General features: G+C 45.0%; 1 protein-coding gene across 5 annotated transcripts in view; it reads left to right on the plus strand.

The window, feature by feature from the left end:
- The window catches only part of ZFAND2B (zinc finger AN1-type containing 2B), a 111,287-nt gene that overhangs the window by 68,630 nt on the left and 25,363 nt on the right, over nt 1–17,294 (plus strand). For 4 of the 5 annotated variants that reach the window (XM_069227195.1, XM_069227198.1, XM_069227193.1 and 1 more), the window contains 2 exons: nt 542–615; nt 879–954. In XM_069227195.1, coding sequence (XP_069083296.1) covers nt 542–615; nt 879–954 — 150 coding nt within the window. Of the gene's footprint in view, nt 1–541; nt 616–878; nt 955–9,351; nt 9,505–17,294 lie in introns of those variants that run through there. The other variant, XM_069227196.1, reaches the window with a different exon arrangement.

The following is a 17,294-nucleotide window of genomic DNA, read 5'->3' on the forward strand; positions in this document are numbered from 1 at the left end:
GAACTGAGACATCATTCCAGTATAGACTGAATGCAGGTTTCCTGGACACCTAGGAGCTTTGAACTGAGACATCATTCCAGTATAGACTGAATGCAGGTTTCCTGGACACCTAGGAGCTTTGAACTGAGACATCATTCCAGTATAGACTGAATGCAGGTTTCCTGGACACCCAGGACCTTTGAACTGAGACATCATTCCAGTATAGACTGAATGCAGGTTTCCTGGACACCTAGGAGCTTTGAACTGAGACACCATTCCAGTATAGACTGAATGCAGGTTTTCCCGACATCTAGGAGCTTTGAACTGAGACACCATTCCAGTATAGCCACCATTTCATTCCTGAATTCAGGCCTTTAAGGGGAACGTTTGGTTGTGTGACTAACCGCTAAGTATAAACATAATGTAGGTCATTCAGGTGGCCTCTGGTTCTGGGCAGTCTTACATTGTGCTGTAATGTGAATGCATCCATTTCAAGGTTATTTACGTGGGATGGTCATTTAGGTTTATTTGCCTGGTTAACATGTCCTTTCCCCCCCTTTAGAGTGAAGAGGAGGCCTTACAAAGAGCCCTGGAAATGTCACTTGCCGAGTCTGCGACCTCCACCCCGGTACCCAGGTAATGCTTGTTTCTGCTCTTATTTCTCCAGTTTGTGCTCTGGATGGCTCTGAAACTCAAGGGGACCGGTTCTTCTCCACATGTGTGCAGACTGCTGGGATTCTTGTGGTCTTCAGTGTCCACAGAGATACATATGTCCACCTGCAGACCCTCAGGGTCACAGTGCCCTTTAACTTAAGCTCACTCTCATACAGTACATCCACTTTCATTGTTGCACGTTCTGCTCTTGTCCTGTTGATTAGTGACCGGCCATATGATTTCAGTTCACAGGAAGAAGAGGATCTGGCTCTTGCGCGGGCATTGTCCGCTAGTGCAGAGGAATATCGGCGACAGCAGCAGGTGAGTGTGCATGGTGGGGAAGGGTCTGTTGTGAAAGTTGTGTGTGTGTGTGTGTGTGTGTCTCAGTGTGTACAAGCAGTGTGCAGACCCTCCTCGGTGCCATTGGTATGCATTGGGCAGGGAATGGCCGTGTGTACCACTGTGCTTACAGTGTTCCTTGCAACTGGAGTTTACTCTGCCTTGTAAACCTTGAAGTTATTGCCACGGTCCTTGTAGTAACAGGCCTTTGAGTTTACACAGCAGCTTTCCTTGTGGATAGAAGCCCACTCTGTGCGCACATAGGACAATGCAGTGCACTTTGCCTTTACACAGGGTTCCGCTTCAAATGCTTCTATCTTGTGCGGGCATGTTCATGCGAGAGCAATACTATCCTTCATAACATGACGCTGAAATGACAGGTGTGTAGTAATGCACTGCTTGATACACCGCCTTTCAACAACTTCAATACAAATGTGGGAAAGCTGTGACTCCATGGGATGGACACCCTCTCTGCGGACCATCCGTCTAGCCAGGCCTGACTCTGCGGCTCTTACGTGTGCCGGGGGCTCTCACCAGCTATATATAGTCAAAGCGACTTCTTGATGTGGAGATTTGCTAAACATTCAGATGTGATCATTGGGTCAAGTTGCTCAAAACCTCACCCAGCACAAGAATCCAAAACTGGGATGGAGGGACTTTGGAATGCCATAAAAGTTCCATTACAACTGCAAATGTTGCACGAAACTATTGCGTAATTTTCTGTTGCTTAATTATGCAGGATTATACGAGGAACGTTACTCAGCCTTCAGTGTTTACTTTTTTTTTTAATTCATATTTTTATTGAAGTTTATGATACAGCACATATGCAAAAGGCAGACACATTCTGAATTTGTGCGACAGGTCACTATGTAGCACTACTTTCTTAGTCCAGAATGCACCCTTGCATCCAAAATGGATCTGAGGACACAGTTTGCAAAAGAATACAGCTCTAACTTCAACACAAACAGCAGCAGTAGCTATTTTTGTCCCCAACTACTCTGAAATATTAGAGCTGGTGTAGTTGTATAACTATTGGTTATTTTGTGTCACAAGAGTAATGCAAATTTACTCCGATTACTCAGGCTTAATTTCAATTTCACGCAGGCCTACTTAGAACCTCCAAACCAGAGTAATCGACACCATCTCCACTCTCTGCCTCTTACCAAGGAAGGAAAGGCATAGTCCCCAGTCTTGTAATAAAGCTTCTATTGCCACCAGTTTCAGGCCCATTCTCCATCTGAAGAAAACTGACACTTGGTTTTTCGGCCTTGAGTTGAACAAGTCTCAAACTCCTAGTTCCCATCTTCTATCCCAACCTCAGACCCGGGTTCCTCATGAAGCAGAAGTTTAATTTGGTGGCACGCTTCCATTTCTTCACAGAATAGTTGAGTGCATGCTCACCTGTGATTGGCATAGTTCTTGCTACACCTTTCATCTTGGTGAAAAAGCAGAAGGCAGACGCATATTCTGAAGAGGTTGTACTATGCTACTCGTGAACGGCTGCCCTACCCATAGTCCTCGTGAACACCCCTTCAGTTTTAAGCAAGTGTTTTTTTTTTTATCCATATTAATCTTTTTTTGATACAGGGTAATCCCCAATACCTTTGGTTCACATCTCAACGCGGAGCTGGGGAGTTCCCCGGGGGTGTGCCTTTCATCTAAATAGGATCACCAAAATCATCTGTGCCTTTAGTCCTCTGTTCTAATTCAAAGACTCTCCGAGAGGTAAATTCCAAAGGTTCTGATCTTTAGATCTACTTTCCCTACAGAACCATGATCAGTGTCACCCTAGTTCAAGAAAAGTAGCTCCAGTTTGTGCATTTCAGAAATGAGCAATACCTTCTACTGTGCAGCCTGCATAGACTGACTCCATTGGGCCAACTCATGCATTATGCATTACTTAGCAGCCATGACTGTCCATTCATATGGAGCTGGAGAGACTGCAAAATAAATCAGTTAGAAGACACTGTGACTGTTTTCGTCATTTACATCACGCAGCCAGAGAACCTACCCTCCAGTGTGTCCCCAGGTTGGTCATTGTGGTAGAAATAAATGGATGACCCTTTCCAGGTTTTTGCATCTTCTTGCACCAGGCAGTTAGCATAGGCAGCCCTCCCAGTTCCTGTTCCATCTCCAGGTGGACTGGGGACTTTCGTGCTGCCTCCTCAAAGTTGCAGGTTTTTATTCAGGTGAAGTATTACTGAGACCAGCAACCTCTTCCTTTCCTAGCTTGCTGCATTATCCCTTACCTGGAAATGGCTGTTCATTTATTTTGACTGTATCATCATCTGTGAAACCTCTTCAGAATGTGGAAGGTTCTAGAGACTTCTTGAAAAGGATGATTGCCTTTCAGGCAGCTCACTTTTTCATTATGAATGCTTGATGTACCCAGGTCTGAGCTGTGCCTGTGTTGCAGATGGTAGTAAAGCTTTTAAAGGCCCAGCATCTTTAGGAGAAGCAGGTTCATTGGGTTAAGCAGGTGTGAATGACTCCATCAGGATTGCTCATAAGTATCAGTCTTAAAATTAGTTAGAAATCTTTGGAGCAACCAAAATGTGATGACGAACTTCTTGAACCAGTGCGTCTCACAGACTGAGATTTCTCAGGAAGAGCTTTCACTTTTTTGTGTTTAATTTGTGTTGCTTTTGTAGAAGGGTCCTTCGTTATATAAAGTGGCTGTAACTCCGCGTAAAAGGGCTGGTGCAGTTCAAGGGACTATGCAGTGTCCCCCTCCACCCAAGAACACAAGCAACCACAGAGGTAACCTCTCTTGCAAGGTTTTTAAAAATGGCATTCATCTTCACCATGGTCCAGTGTCAGAACTTTGGGCCCAATTTAGATTTTGGCGGATATCCCGTCTGCCTTAATAAGTGGCTGGTATCCCGTCTGCCTTAATAAGTGGCTGGTATCCCGTCTGCCTTAATAAGTGGCTGGTATCCCGTCTGCCTTAATAAGTGGCGGGTATCCCGTCTGCCTTAATAAGTGGCGGGTATCCCGTCCGCCTTAATAAGTGGCGGGTATCCCGTCCGCCTTAATAAGTGGCGGGTATCCCGTCCGCCTTAATAAGTGGGTATCCCATCTGCCTTAATAAGTGGGTATCCCATCTGCCTTACGGGTATCCCATCTGCCTTAAGTGGCGGGTATCCCATCTGCCTTAAGTGGCGGGTATCCCATCTGCCTTACGGGTATCCCGTCTGCCTTAATAAGTGGCGGGTATCCCGTCTGCCTTAATAAGTGGCGGGTATCCCGTCTGCCTTAAGTGGCGGGTATCCCGTCTGCCTTAATAAGTGGCGGATATCCCGTCTGCCTTAATAAGTGGGTATCCCATCTGCCTTACGGGTATCCCATCTGCCTTAAGTGGCGGGTATCCCATCTGCCTTACGGGTATCCCGTCTGCCTTAATAAGTGGCGGGTATCCCGTCTGCCTTAATAAGTGGCGGGTATCCCGTCTGCCTTAATAAGTGGCGGGTATCCCGTCCGCCTTAATAGGTGGCGGGTATCCAGTCTGCCTTAATAAGTGGCGGGTATCCAGTCTGCCTTAATAAGTGGCGGGTATCCCGTCTGCCTTAATAAGTGGCGGGTATCCCGTCTGCCTTAATAAGTGGCGGGTATCCCGTCTGCCTTAATAAGTGGCGGGTATCCCGTCTGCCTTAATAAGTGGCGGGTATCCCGTCTGCCTTAATAAGTGGCGGGTATCCCGTCTGCCTTAATAAGTGGCGGGTATCCCGTCTGCCTTAATAAGTGGCGGGTATCCCGTCTGCCTTAATAGGTGGCGGGTATCCCATCCGCCTTAATAGGTGGCGGGTATCCCATCCGCCTTAATAGGTGGCGGGTATCCCATCCGCCTTAATAAGTGGCGGATATCCCGTCTGCCTTAATAAGTGGGTATCCCATCTGCCTTACGGGTATCCCATCTGCCTTAAGTGGCGGGTATCCCATCTGCCTTAAGTGGCGGGTATCCCATCTGCCTTAAGTGGCGGGTATCCCATCTGCCTTACGGGTATCCCGTCTGCCTTAATAAGTGGCGGGTATCCCGTCTGCCTTAATAAGTGGCGGGTATCCCGTCTGCCTTAATAGGTGGCAGGTATCCCATCTGCCTTAATAAGGGGTGGGTATCCCATCCGCCTTAATAAGTGGGTATCCCATCTGCCTTACGGGTATCCCATCTGCCTTAAGTGGCGGGTATCCCATCTGCCTTACGGGTATCCCGTCTGCCTTAATAAGTGGCGGGTATCCAGTCTGCCTTAATAAGTGGCGGGTATCCCATCCGCCTTAATAGGTGGCGGGTATCCCGTCTGCCTTAATAAGTGGCGGGTATCCCGTCTGCCTTAATAAGTGGCGGGTATCCCGTCTGCCTTAATAAGTGGCGGGTATCCCGTCTGCCTTAATAAGTGGCGGGTATCCCGTCTGCCTTAATAAGTGGCGGGTATCCCATCCGCCTTAATAGGTGGCGGGTATCCCATCTGCCTTAATAAGGGGTGGGTATCCCATCCGCCTTAATAAGTGGCGGCGGCGGATAGCCCATCCACCTTAATAAGTGGCGGATATCATAGCCAGGATACCTACCACGTTTGTGACTGAGTAACCGTCTGCCAAACTACAAATCAGGCCCTAAATGTTCCGTTTACTTAAATTAAATAGCACTGTTAGTCTCACTAATATGAATGATCTAGTTTGTCGTGGGTTCCTTTGTAGCCCATGCATAAATCAACCTCTAAAGTTATATCGCAGAGTGACCGATTTCATGTGGCCATCACTTCTACACAAAGTATTGAAATATTTGCTTTCACACCAGATGAAGCATTTTATATTTCAGGGTTATTTTTTCAGATCTACATGCAAATATACTGGCCTTTCTGGCACAGCTCTTCAGTCAGGTACTGTCATATTAAAGATGTCAGTAGAATGTACTATGTATACGTGGAAGTCCATCCTTTCATGCTCGAAGCTTTGGTAGGATCCGATACTGGAATGGAGGTTTTTTGTTGTTGTCTAGGGCTGTCTGAAACCTTGTTTCCATGATTAGATACTTATCCTTGATAATTGTGGAGTTTCTACCGTTCTTAAGAAAATCTGTTCAGTTCTCCTATTTGTCTGTCTTCCTAATTTGTGTAGCTTCCTTCACATACCCCTCCCCCCCCCCCCCATATATGATAAACCACCCTTTTTCAAAAACCAAGTCCCAAATACAGCATTTCAGAATGGAGCCTACGCAGAGCTGAATCCATGGAAGGCTCTCCGCCCCTATGTTGTTGTCACTGGGAAAGCTTGCTGTTCTATAAGAAGAGTTCCGCGTTGCTGGAATGTCTATGGAATGTTTTTTTCCAACCTTGTAAATGTACTGAAATAACACCTCATGGGCGCACACACGGATTCTGTTTGGATCAGGGCAGGGACTCAGCACAAAGATCCAGCAGTAATTCATTCCAAATGCATCAGGATTGTGTGCCTAAAGCTTCACAAAGACCAATGTGTACACTTGCCTTCACAATGTGTGGCATCTATTCCACCTACCTCTGCTGTCAGTAGTTATTTTCCACTGATTTTGATCGGTCAGGGAATCACTCTGTGCTCTCATAGGAGTAGGTTTTACTCTGTGGCACGCTCGCACGTAGACCTGGAATGTATATGGTATTATACCCTCATTCTGGAGGCATGTGATGCATAACCTACTGGCAGACTTATGCTTCCAATAGTGATTGGATGTGGGACAAATAATAGTAAACTATTGAATCTAAAAAAAAAAAAAGTTACAGCATCATTATGAATGATGGGTTAGAATAAAAAAATAGGGAGAGCGTGATCATGTTTACTCAACAGGAGGCATTTAAAAAAATGTACAGTGTTTGAGGGCAAGTCCTATTTGGAACTGAAGACATAGTTCCTGATTACAACTTAGGTGGAGAGGATTAATCCGTCCCAAATGTGACGGATATCCTGCCCGCCGTATTACGAGTTCCATAGGATATAATGGTCTCGTAATTCGGTGGGCAGGATATCCGTCACATTTGGGACGGATTAACCTCCTCCGCCAAAGTCAGTATCAGGCCCATAGTCTCTTCAGTTTTTGTTTTGGGTTTTGTTTTTTAATACAGATCATAGGATGGGCTTGTCCTTATCGCCGGTGGAATGGAGTCCCAAACTCCGGAGCACTTCTAGTGAAGGATTGTTTTAGAGGCTTTCAGTTTTTAAATTCAGATATTTCAAGGACTCTGCTCTCTTGGCTTTTCAGAAGTCATCCACCAAAAATGCCAACCTTTTGGGTGAGGTAGTTAGGTGTTCCTAGATATACAGCTTTATGTGTGATGCATGCAACATTAAAGTAATTTCCATTAAGGTGCATCACATAACCTGTTTAATATTATTTCAAATCAAGATAGAGGCCATTTTAGTACAGTGAGTGCTGTGGAGTACTGAGAGTGGCTGTGGCTTCGGGGAGTATGCGGAATGGCTTTAGTTTCAGGGAGTACGGCGAATGGCTGTGGATTCAGGGAGTACAGTGAATCCCTCAAGATTCAGGAGGTGCAGGGGATATGCAGGTGTGTTCAATGGATAAGGGGCAATATATGTTGTGGGATAGGCTGGTACAATGAATGAATTAGTGGTCAACGGGTTGTGTGTATGAGGATATACGTTTGGTGGATAAAGGATAGAGCACTTGCGTAAGAGTGGCGGAGAGGTCTGGTGATTGTGGATGACCAGTTGCAGGGTGATGGCGTAGATTAGTGAATGGGTGGGGTCTGCTGTAGTGTAGAGCAGAGTGGAGGCCAGTGTGTGGGGACGGTGGATTAGCGAGTGGTTGAAATGGGTTTAGTGGATAGCAGTGTGGGGACAGTAGATTGGTTCATTGATGTCCGTTCAGGTTGCTCATTCCAGGTTGCGATGGGCATGTGAGTTAGGGAGGTCGGTCAGTCAGTCAGTCAGTCATTCGATGAGGTGGAACAATATCTCCTTCGGCTTGGGGCAGGAAGTACAGTACCAAAGCAGGTGCATGCGATATTCCAGTGTGTTAAGAACCTGTGGGTCTAACAGTTCACCTCCAGAGCATATTAAGTCAAGGACATTAGTCCTTTAGCCTGTTGGTTACAGGAGGTTTGTGTCTGAGCCTGGTGTGTCCCAAAAGGCCATAAACCATATCTTCCATACTCTCCAACAAGACTGTTTGTGTGGGTGGGACAGGTAGTTATTGTACACCATCGAGTGCTGAGAAGTAGTTGGTTGTGCAGGTTGGTCTGTAGGGTCACAGCATGTGTGATATGTGCACACTGGAAGGTACGTGGTGGGAGATTCACTCGCCGCTCCTCCATCTAAGCTGACATGAAGTTGTACTTGTTGGAGCTTAGACTAAACAAATGTCTTCATGTGCATTGATTCTGTGTTCTGCACTCATCTTTCTGCTTCTCGTAAACAGCCAGGGTTGTATGAGCCGTGAGTTGTGTGTGTATATCCTGTGTCAAGACAGGTTTGAAACTTTCCCTCACAAGTCTTAGTCCTTCCCTGGTTGGGTCCCCACTAGGCTGATACTGGACACGCGGATCATGTTTGTGTGGATACATTCTCTCTGCGTTTGTACGCGATCGAACATTCTTCGCTCTTGTTTCTCTCCTGCTGTTGCTCGTCTGCTCTTATTACACTCGTCTACCCCTGTGATCTTGGGCTCCAGGTGCTTATGCTACTAGACTGCTCTTCCCTGTGGTTAGATTGCCGCTTCGGTGTCTGCTGGAGATTTGACTCCTTATTGTGCTTCTGCACTCTGGTGCTGCTTCATCTGCTGTAGTATGTGAGGCTTAGTGCTGGCTGCTCTCTCGCCTTATTGTTTAGAGATGTGACTTTTCGAATGTGCAGTCCGAACACTCTTCCCTTATACCACTTGGGTGCAGATGCTTTCATCTCACATAGCCATTCATGAACTATGCAAAGCAGTGATCTATAGCTTACGCTTCACTGTAGACAGACATCTCTTGTGACCCCTAAAGACAGTGCCTTATCTCTTCTTTCTGCACTAACGGGTTGTATAAACCCTCATCTCTGCATCCCAACAGTAGGATGAAGAAAGACGTGCATTTTGCATCGACCACCAGATGGGGAGATGCACTGTAGTGTTTCAAGAAAAAAACGAGAACACCAAATAGAAAACTAATTTTAAAGTTTAAAGAAATAGTCACAGTAGTATGTGACCTCTGAAACTCCAGTTCATCATATTGTCATCACCAGTGCCGTTAGAATAGTTTTTTGGGGGACGAAAACCAGTTAGTAATTTGCTCCTTGGCTGCTATGCGTACTTGGTAGGGGAATTCACATTTTGTACCCAAACGTTGCGTTCATGAGTGTTGTGTTGTAAGTTTTTTTTAATACCGATCTTTTCTATTCAATTTTCAGGTGAAAGAAGTCAAATGATTGGTTTGGTTCACAGCTGGTGAATTTGTCGCCTCTCACGACATGAGCTTGGGCAGTCTATGTGCACAATTTACATTAACATTAAATGAAAAGTCATAGCAGGAATTATTCAATCCGTGCAGGTGCTGAGCAGGTGTCCGTTTGAGGCGCCTCAAGTTTGTAGTGTAGCATTATGCTTGGTATTTTTTGTCTTCAGAGAACAGGCGCCTACTTGTGCAGCAGAATTGCAGATTAATATTCAAAACGTGCAGGTGTCGGATACCAAGGTGTCCTTTCAAGTAATAAATGTTTGAAGCAGAGCTGCTACATTAGGGTTTCTAGGGGGAATTTTCATGTTTGAATGTGCCCACATTTTGCACTTTTGCAAGAATTGTTTTCTTTATTCAGTTTCTGGAGGTAGATCACAGTTTAACAAATCCCAAACCAAGGTTATGCCGATTCCTGTAAGTATATCCACAAAACATTTCTTTTGTAAATTCATGTCCTTTGCATAATCCAGCCATATAGTGTTTTGATCCGGAATATAATTTCAAGGTTTGAAAAACAACATCCTGCGAACTCGCGGTGAGGTCCCGAGTTTTGCAGCATGAATCCTTTTCTTGATTCACATGCTGTGCATCATTCCACAATGGAGTGGTTGGGTCTGGAATAGTCTTTTTTTTTTTTTTCTCCCCTTTCTTCTGGGCGTTGTCGACCACCATTTGGTCTTCGGTCCGTCCCTGTATGATGTCAGACGGCGCTCCGGAAGTTTCTGTGCGTGGTAGCCATCTTCAGATTCTTTTTCTCCACCATTGGGTCTGGAAGCACAGCTAGAGGACACTGAAAACTGAAATTAAAAGTTTCAAAGTTTGATACTAAGGAGAATACTGAGATCAACAAAGCAGAGGCAGGGATACAGCCGGACACATTTCCTGGCAGGGAATGCCGAAAAAATCCACAGAGAATGAAGCAAGATAGGGGTCATGGAGTAGTCCTGGAACGGCCACCACAAGATTGCCCAGCGTGATCCACACAAGGTCTGCAACATCTCTCTCCCGAGGGGTCACAGAGATGAGGGCTGCGACGCCTGTGCTGCATTTGTTCCCAGGACCCCATTAACTAGGTCTGGAGCTATTGACAGACTCCACTAAGACACAGATGTGGTCCCTGTTTGTATACCTTTGAGAGAAAATCACCACGGATAAGATGCCATTTAATTGTCTGTCAGGCTGTCAAGTCAAGCATGCAGATGAATGCACGCAGGGAATCTTTTGGGACTGGTTTTGTTTGATGGGGGACTTGGTTTAGATATTTCTTCCACCGTTTGTGTATCCATGCTGTTTGGTTCATGGATGAAAATGGCCCTAGGTTTTACATTGCTTTAATTACTTGGGTGGTAGTCTCCGTTCCACCAGCAACGGTGCACTGCTTACCAACAGGTATCTGGGCATAGCCGACGCTTTCTTCATTGATTTTGGCATTAACAGTTACATTATAATTAGCCCAATCAGTCATGGCAGGAAAACCAGAGATAGAAAAATAGCAAAACTGCAACTTCAAAATCTGCCTCTTTGTGTGTTCTCCACTGTCCATCAAACTTGAAACAGGTTTACTGCTAGGCTCCCTGAAAGATAAAGAGAACATGTAAAAAGTGAAAAAAGCTTTGGCCTAGATTAAGGTCTTTAAGAACCAGTGTAAGTCACCAGAATCATGCATTTCCCTGAGAAGCAGTCCCATCCTCTAATTCCAAAATAGAGGCCCAGACCGATGCAAGATTGAGGTCAAGGTGCTGTTCAGTGACCGACATGGAAAGTAACTGACTTTAGACTTGGCCCCGAGGTGGCGCAGTCCAGATGGTAGAAAGAAATGCAGTTTGTTATCATCGCTGAGAGACCATTGAACACACAACATGCACTTGCCCTGCTCTCCAGATGGAATGCAGGTGTTGGCTCAAAGCACTGTTTTTTTAACAAGAGGGATCCAGACTTTCAGAAGAGCTGTGAAGGAGCCCCTGTAAGTAACTGACTTCGGACTTAGCTGCTCGCTCTGTTACATTCTTGACTCGTGCAGCAAGTAAACTTGATGCTCTAACCTCATGTAAAGATGACCGCCATGTAAATCCCGCTCTCAGCCACTCATCTTGCCCACTCCCCCCAATCTACAGGGTGTCCCTTCTCAGCTCTGTTTGCACTTTTATCTAAACTTTAAATATTGGTGAATTGATTTTACAAATTATCTGCAAAAAAATGCATCTTTGAGTATTACTCGCTTTAATTGCTGCACTATTTGAAGGTTTTTGTATGCAGGGGGTTTTAATAATTGTACATGTACAAATAAAATGACCTGGATAATGCTCAGAGTTTAAGAATAGCACTTAGCCTACCGAAAGACCACTGCTCCCTAAATGTCTGTCCTGGAAATTTGTGAAAGACAGCCAATGCAAATGGTGAAAACAACCTGATCTCTCAACCTTTCTTCTTAGTTACCATTCAAGTCAATCAAAATTGTCCCCTGTCATTGGGCTGCTCTGATGCAGTTCTCTTTAACCATCCGTTTATGGGTTGCTTCGAGGTTTAGGAATGCACAGATTGCCTTGTGTTGGATAGGCAGAATACCTGCAGTTCACAATATCCCACGGTGTACTCCAGATACCGTGTTGTGTGAGCATTTGATCCCAGAAATGATGGCTGCATCCCAGAATCCGTCAGTCTGTCTCCTTATTCTTAAAAAGGCAGGTGCCTAGGGTGCGCATTCATCCATCCATCCAGCCAGCCAGCTCCGTATCTGCTCGTGCGTGCACGGCTTCAGGTGAGCACAGCTTGCTGCTGCCAGGGGGTGACACTGCCCACTAGTTTTGCAAACATAGAGGCTCCCCACTAGGTCCAAGAGTCCCAGTAACTGTAGCTGGATACTCTGCTAGCCCTCTTATCTACTTGCCCCACTACAGGAATGTTACGTCTGCTGACAATTGTGGGGTGTTGGCTAGATTAGTGGAGTGTATGTGTGTGTGGGGGGGGGGGGCGGTGTCTATGTTGGCAGGTGAGGAGGGCGGGGTCCTGCCACCTTTGGGGGGGGGGTGGTAGGTGGGTCGTGGGTGAAGGGGAAGGACTCTTTGGGGGGGCGGCGGGGGCGGGAGACCCCTATCACTGCCAGGGAAGAAATTCCCTGGCACTGATAATGCTGATTACCGAGGATTTTGTGGCGGTACAGAACCCAACAAAATCCATGGCGGTATGCAGGGTCGTGATACCGCCGGCGGTGTAGTGACAGCCACCGGCCTGGAGACCAAAGTCACCAGCCCAGCGGTCGTTACCACCCTGGTGGTCAGAGTGGAGAAGTGGCGGTTTAGCTTGGCGGTCACCGCCATGCTTGTAATGTCTTTTTTTTTTTTTTACCGCCAGCCTGTTAGCGGTATTACCGCCACTCCTCCACCGACCACCAGGGTAGTAATGAGGGCCTAAATGAAGTAGGTGAAAATTATCTGGGTGGGTAACCCTAAATGACACATTATACTGAATTGTGACTGTTTATCGTTTAGATCCATCTTGAAAGGTGCAATATGTAAACGCGACACCCATAGCTGTTGTTTTTTTTCTTCTTTTATTAAGAACAATTAGGCAGTTGCTTTTGTCTCGCTACTAGATATGTCGGACAGCTCGGGCTAAGTGCAGCGTTTACCTAGATGTGAAGAGCTGATCATAGTTTTCAGTAGGCCACAGTTATGGTCCAACACAGTAGAGCATCCTAAGCGCCATTATTTATTGATATTACTTGTAACACTATTGTCTTTATGATTGAATGGATGTACTTCAATCTTGAATTGTGTTCAGAATCGTCTTAATAATTGTAAATATTGTGTATTTTATGGCCAATGCTATTGTAAATAAACATGGATAAATGATAATGTTCCAACGGTTGTCTGAAATGCAGTGAATGCTTGTCTGCGAGTGATTACATGTGGTTGTAGTGAGGTGGGTGTTTATTCCAAATCAACATTTTGGTGGTGTTTTGAAATGCCTCGCTACCTGGAATTCATGTTAAATGAAATTTTGAAACACAGCGTGGTAAGCTCGATGTGCAAGGCTGGAGTGAGAGCTTCATAAGAAACCCATGCCTGTAGATGGTAGAGAACCGCAGCGCAGAGACTTAGTATCGGCTGTGTCAGGAGATAATCCAGAAAGCTAGTTGCCAGCTTTTAAGTTGATCGTCATGATATTCAGGTGCTCAGAGTATTTTGATGCAAAGGGAAATAATCTTAGGTATGAGTACTTAAGAATCCTGATTATGTTGATGCCTCTACTGAGAGTTTTGGATGCATGCACCAGGGTAGATGCAGGGTTCCAATAAAGGAGTCCTGGGAAGTTTTGATTGGTTGAATAAGGTGATGTTTAATTACAATGGAAACTTCAAGGAGCATCAATAACCGTTCTGAAGTGAGGAGCAGCAAATATTTAATTTTGTGGAGATTAATAATGTCATTAGTGCACCCATGCATACAAATTTTCATGGAAAAATTGAAAACATTACAAAGGTTTAAGCATAAAATTATTGTAAAACAAATGGCAAGGGCCAGGATGCATATGGTTCCACTAGAAACCATTGAAGGCTTGAGACCTGTGGTGTTTACAGTGCTGTGTTTTATAAAAGTTGCTTACAATAGAGTTGACTGTATGGGTAGTTACGAATGCAGAAGGTGTCTCAGTTATATTCTGTGATAGTCCTTCATTAGTCTCTGGGTACTGGTAATAGACTGCTGTTTTATTGTTTACCTTTCTGTGTACCCCGGCGTCCTCTGGGAACAGTTGGTTGTTCCCTGTATTTTCCCCTGGTTGATTTGGTGTGCGGGCAAAGAGAAACAATAATTTGAAGGGAAACCCATCAGCCCAAACCAAATGTCCTCTGAGAGATCCATCTTCCTGCTGAATCTTCACATTAATAATATCCTCTAAGGCTTCAGCCGAATACAAAAATCTGTTTTCACCAGCAGGAGTTATTCAGTGCCACCAGATGGTACTGTGTGGCTTCACCTGGGACTGCCTACATAGGCTTTAACCTGTATCATGAGATCTGTTCTGTCGTTGACATGGTCTGGAGTGCTCTCTCGCTGCTTCAGAAATGACATTCCCTTCACTTCAACAGCCGCTAGGTTAAATGTCTTCCCCCATAAAGGCTTCAAACTTCAAATAGTGTTGTAAATGTCTCAAGATTATGTCCCTATGGGATCCACACAACATAAGCATGTCGTGTGTAGACCTTCACTCTGCAGCATGCAACTTATGTTCCTTGAAGCACCCAAAGGCCACCATGGAGTGAGAGACCAAGATATTTCTGGCAAAAGACCCACAAGGCATAGATGGTGAAGCTCTCCAGGTTCAATTCAGGCACCATGACCATACCTGACGTTGATATTTAGTCAAAAGTTTGTTTTTTTGTGTTATACTCTGGTCCTTGATTTTACCTTGACTTGAAAAATGCCTTAGAAAGGGGTTATCTCTGGCCCTCCAGTGCATAACGCTGCAGAACTCTAAAACTGATTTAGCTCTCGCCAAAGCCTAACATTTGGAAATGCATTGCCCAACCTACTTTTTCAGATATCATACCCTAGCTTCCATTCAACAAGACTCCACTAAACGCTGTTCTAGCTGCCTGGAAAAAGCCCTTCTGGGTCCCAGCAGTCCAAAGATAAATTGCCAGATGCCACAGGCCTACTGGGGCTGATCCAAAATGTATTTCCTTGCTAGCCAGATACTGTTCAGAATTTGACCTTATTTTGTTGGCCCTGTTGTCACCCTTAGTGTTTGTGGAGGGGCTAACTCCTGTCCTTGGTAAAGTGAGGTGCAGAACGTGCTCTGTGACCTGGAGGGGTGCACAAAGTGTGCCCTCGTAGTGGGTATAGGACTACTGTCTATACTTTGGGTAAGTCACACAAAGTGGTGGTATCATTGTTACCATGACTGAAATTGTGTGAGTTCAGTGTGTGTGTGGCAGACTTGCACTAGTAGCAATCTTCATGTTGTGCGGAGTCTGAGTACCTTGACCAGTGGGATCCATTGTGAATGGTCCCTAGTTTTGCAAGCCACAAAATGATGGGTAGATGCTTCTTCTCAGACAGTGGAAGTATATTGATTGCATTCCTTTGCTTGAGATTGGAGACCCAGGCACGGGAGTGAAGGTGGACGGATTCAGGGCTACCTGTAGAAATTCAATGAGTTCTTGTTGGCAAGGTGCTGCTGATTAGTTCTTCTTGAAGATGCCAGTTGGTGGATAGTAGGGCCCAGAGGTGGGACTGCAGATCTGTTTTTTCAAGGTGAAGAAGTTTTGAGGGAAGGTCATCCATTAGTTTTTCTCTTATTACTGCCGTAAAAAGGCTGATGACATTTAGGTGCAAAGATCTCACACATCAATTTGCCCTTTTTTGGATACTCCTGCCTGAGCCAGACTGCTAGATGCCTGTTAAGAGTTCATCTTGCATAAAGGTTGTTTCTGACGAATAGCTTGAAAATGACATTTGAAAGAGAACCAAACAATATTGGTTCTGAAACCCAGGACAAAGGATCCACTTCAGTTTGCTAGAAAAAGTGTATTAAAGTGGGATCATAACCACCCCACTCTGTTCCGGTTGATCTCAATGAACTGGTCTCTGAATGGCTGGCAGTCTCTTAGAGGTTAAAGGACATCACCTGAAGGCTGCACTTTCAGAAGCAGAGAATCTGCATAGATCCGAAAACCTGCCTGCCAGCCAAGAGAGAGGAGGAGTGTCCTGGTCCTGCATTAGGAGTGACTATCCAGAACGCTAATCCCGCAGTGTTTGGATATAGTGAACAGCCATGTTCGATGGCATGTGAAACTGTAGATACACATGCTGTGCATAAGCTCGCCATCTGGTTTGACGCTGTACAATTTGTTTTTCTTCAAAGAAAGTTTTTGAGACACTGGATCGAGTGACTCCTCTCAGCAATACTGCCCATGGGAATCGAGTTGTTTTGCTTTAACTAATGACCGAGCTGACAAAAATCTCTTGAATGCACTTCTCAGTTCAAAGAAGACATTTATTATTATTTCACCACAAGGTTCCCGAAAAAGGTTAGCATGTTTAAAAATAATCACAGCAATGAAAGGAAAATATACCAAAATGATTCCCAACTGCAATGTACACAGCAGATATATGTAGTCATGATTATGGAAAGCAAAGAATAAAGTACAAATTCGTCACCGTAGGGCCTGCCAAGCTCTTCATCTTTCTCATGCCAGCAAGAAGATAACCCCGTTAAACTGCGAGAAAGAGATATCCACACTCACGGGACAAATATGTCGGACATTCAACATCTAATCCTGACCGAGGTCTTGGAAACCTCACCACTACTGAGCGGGGCCACCTTTTTATATCTTATAGAACCGAAGGGCTTTCTGGAAGAAAAAAAACTCCCATAAAAAAGAAATAATGAAACATGATGGCTAATGTAGGTCAGAGTTGAAAGAAACAGGTTGGAACTGTCCAGTCTATCAAATTGTCTCTCATAAGGCCAAACTGTTCCCTGCTTGCACTAAAAAACAGAAGTCTGGTACATTCTTATCATACTGACTAACTGTTCGATGATATGTCCTAGCTTTTCGGTGAGAAAGAATACAGTTTACAATGTGGAACAAAACAGACGCGTTTAACATGGCAGCGTCTAATGCTACGATAAAGTCAATAGGCAGCTAAACAGAATACAAAATGTAATCTGATATTGGTGAACACTGAACAACTAATCCAGGTGCAAAGTGGTGCAACACAGTCAGTGGTCAAAAATAAATATTTCACTACAGCCGTCAGGTTCGGATGTGTGTTCCTCTCGCTCAAACTTCTCGGCTCCTTACAGTCTAAAATTGTATTCTTTCTGTCTTACCACCGTCGTTGGTATTGTTTCCAATATCGTATTCTTTAACTTTTGTTTCCACTTCCA

This window comes from Pleurodeles waltl, chromosome 3_2, assembly GCF_031143425.1.
Source record: "Pleurodeles waltl isolate 20211129_DDA chromosome 3_2, aPleWal1.hap1.20221129, whole genome shotgun sequence".
Classification (NCBI taxonomy): domain Eukaryota; kingdom Metazoa; phylum Chordata; class Amphibia; order Caudata; family Salamandridae; genus Pleurodeles; species Pleurodeles waltl.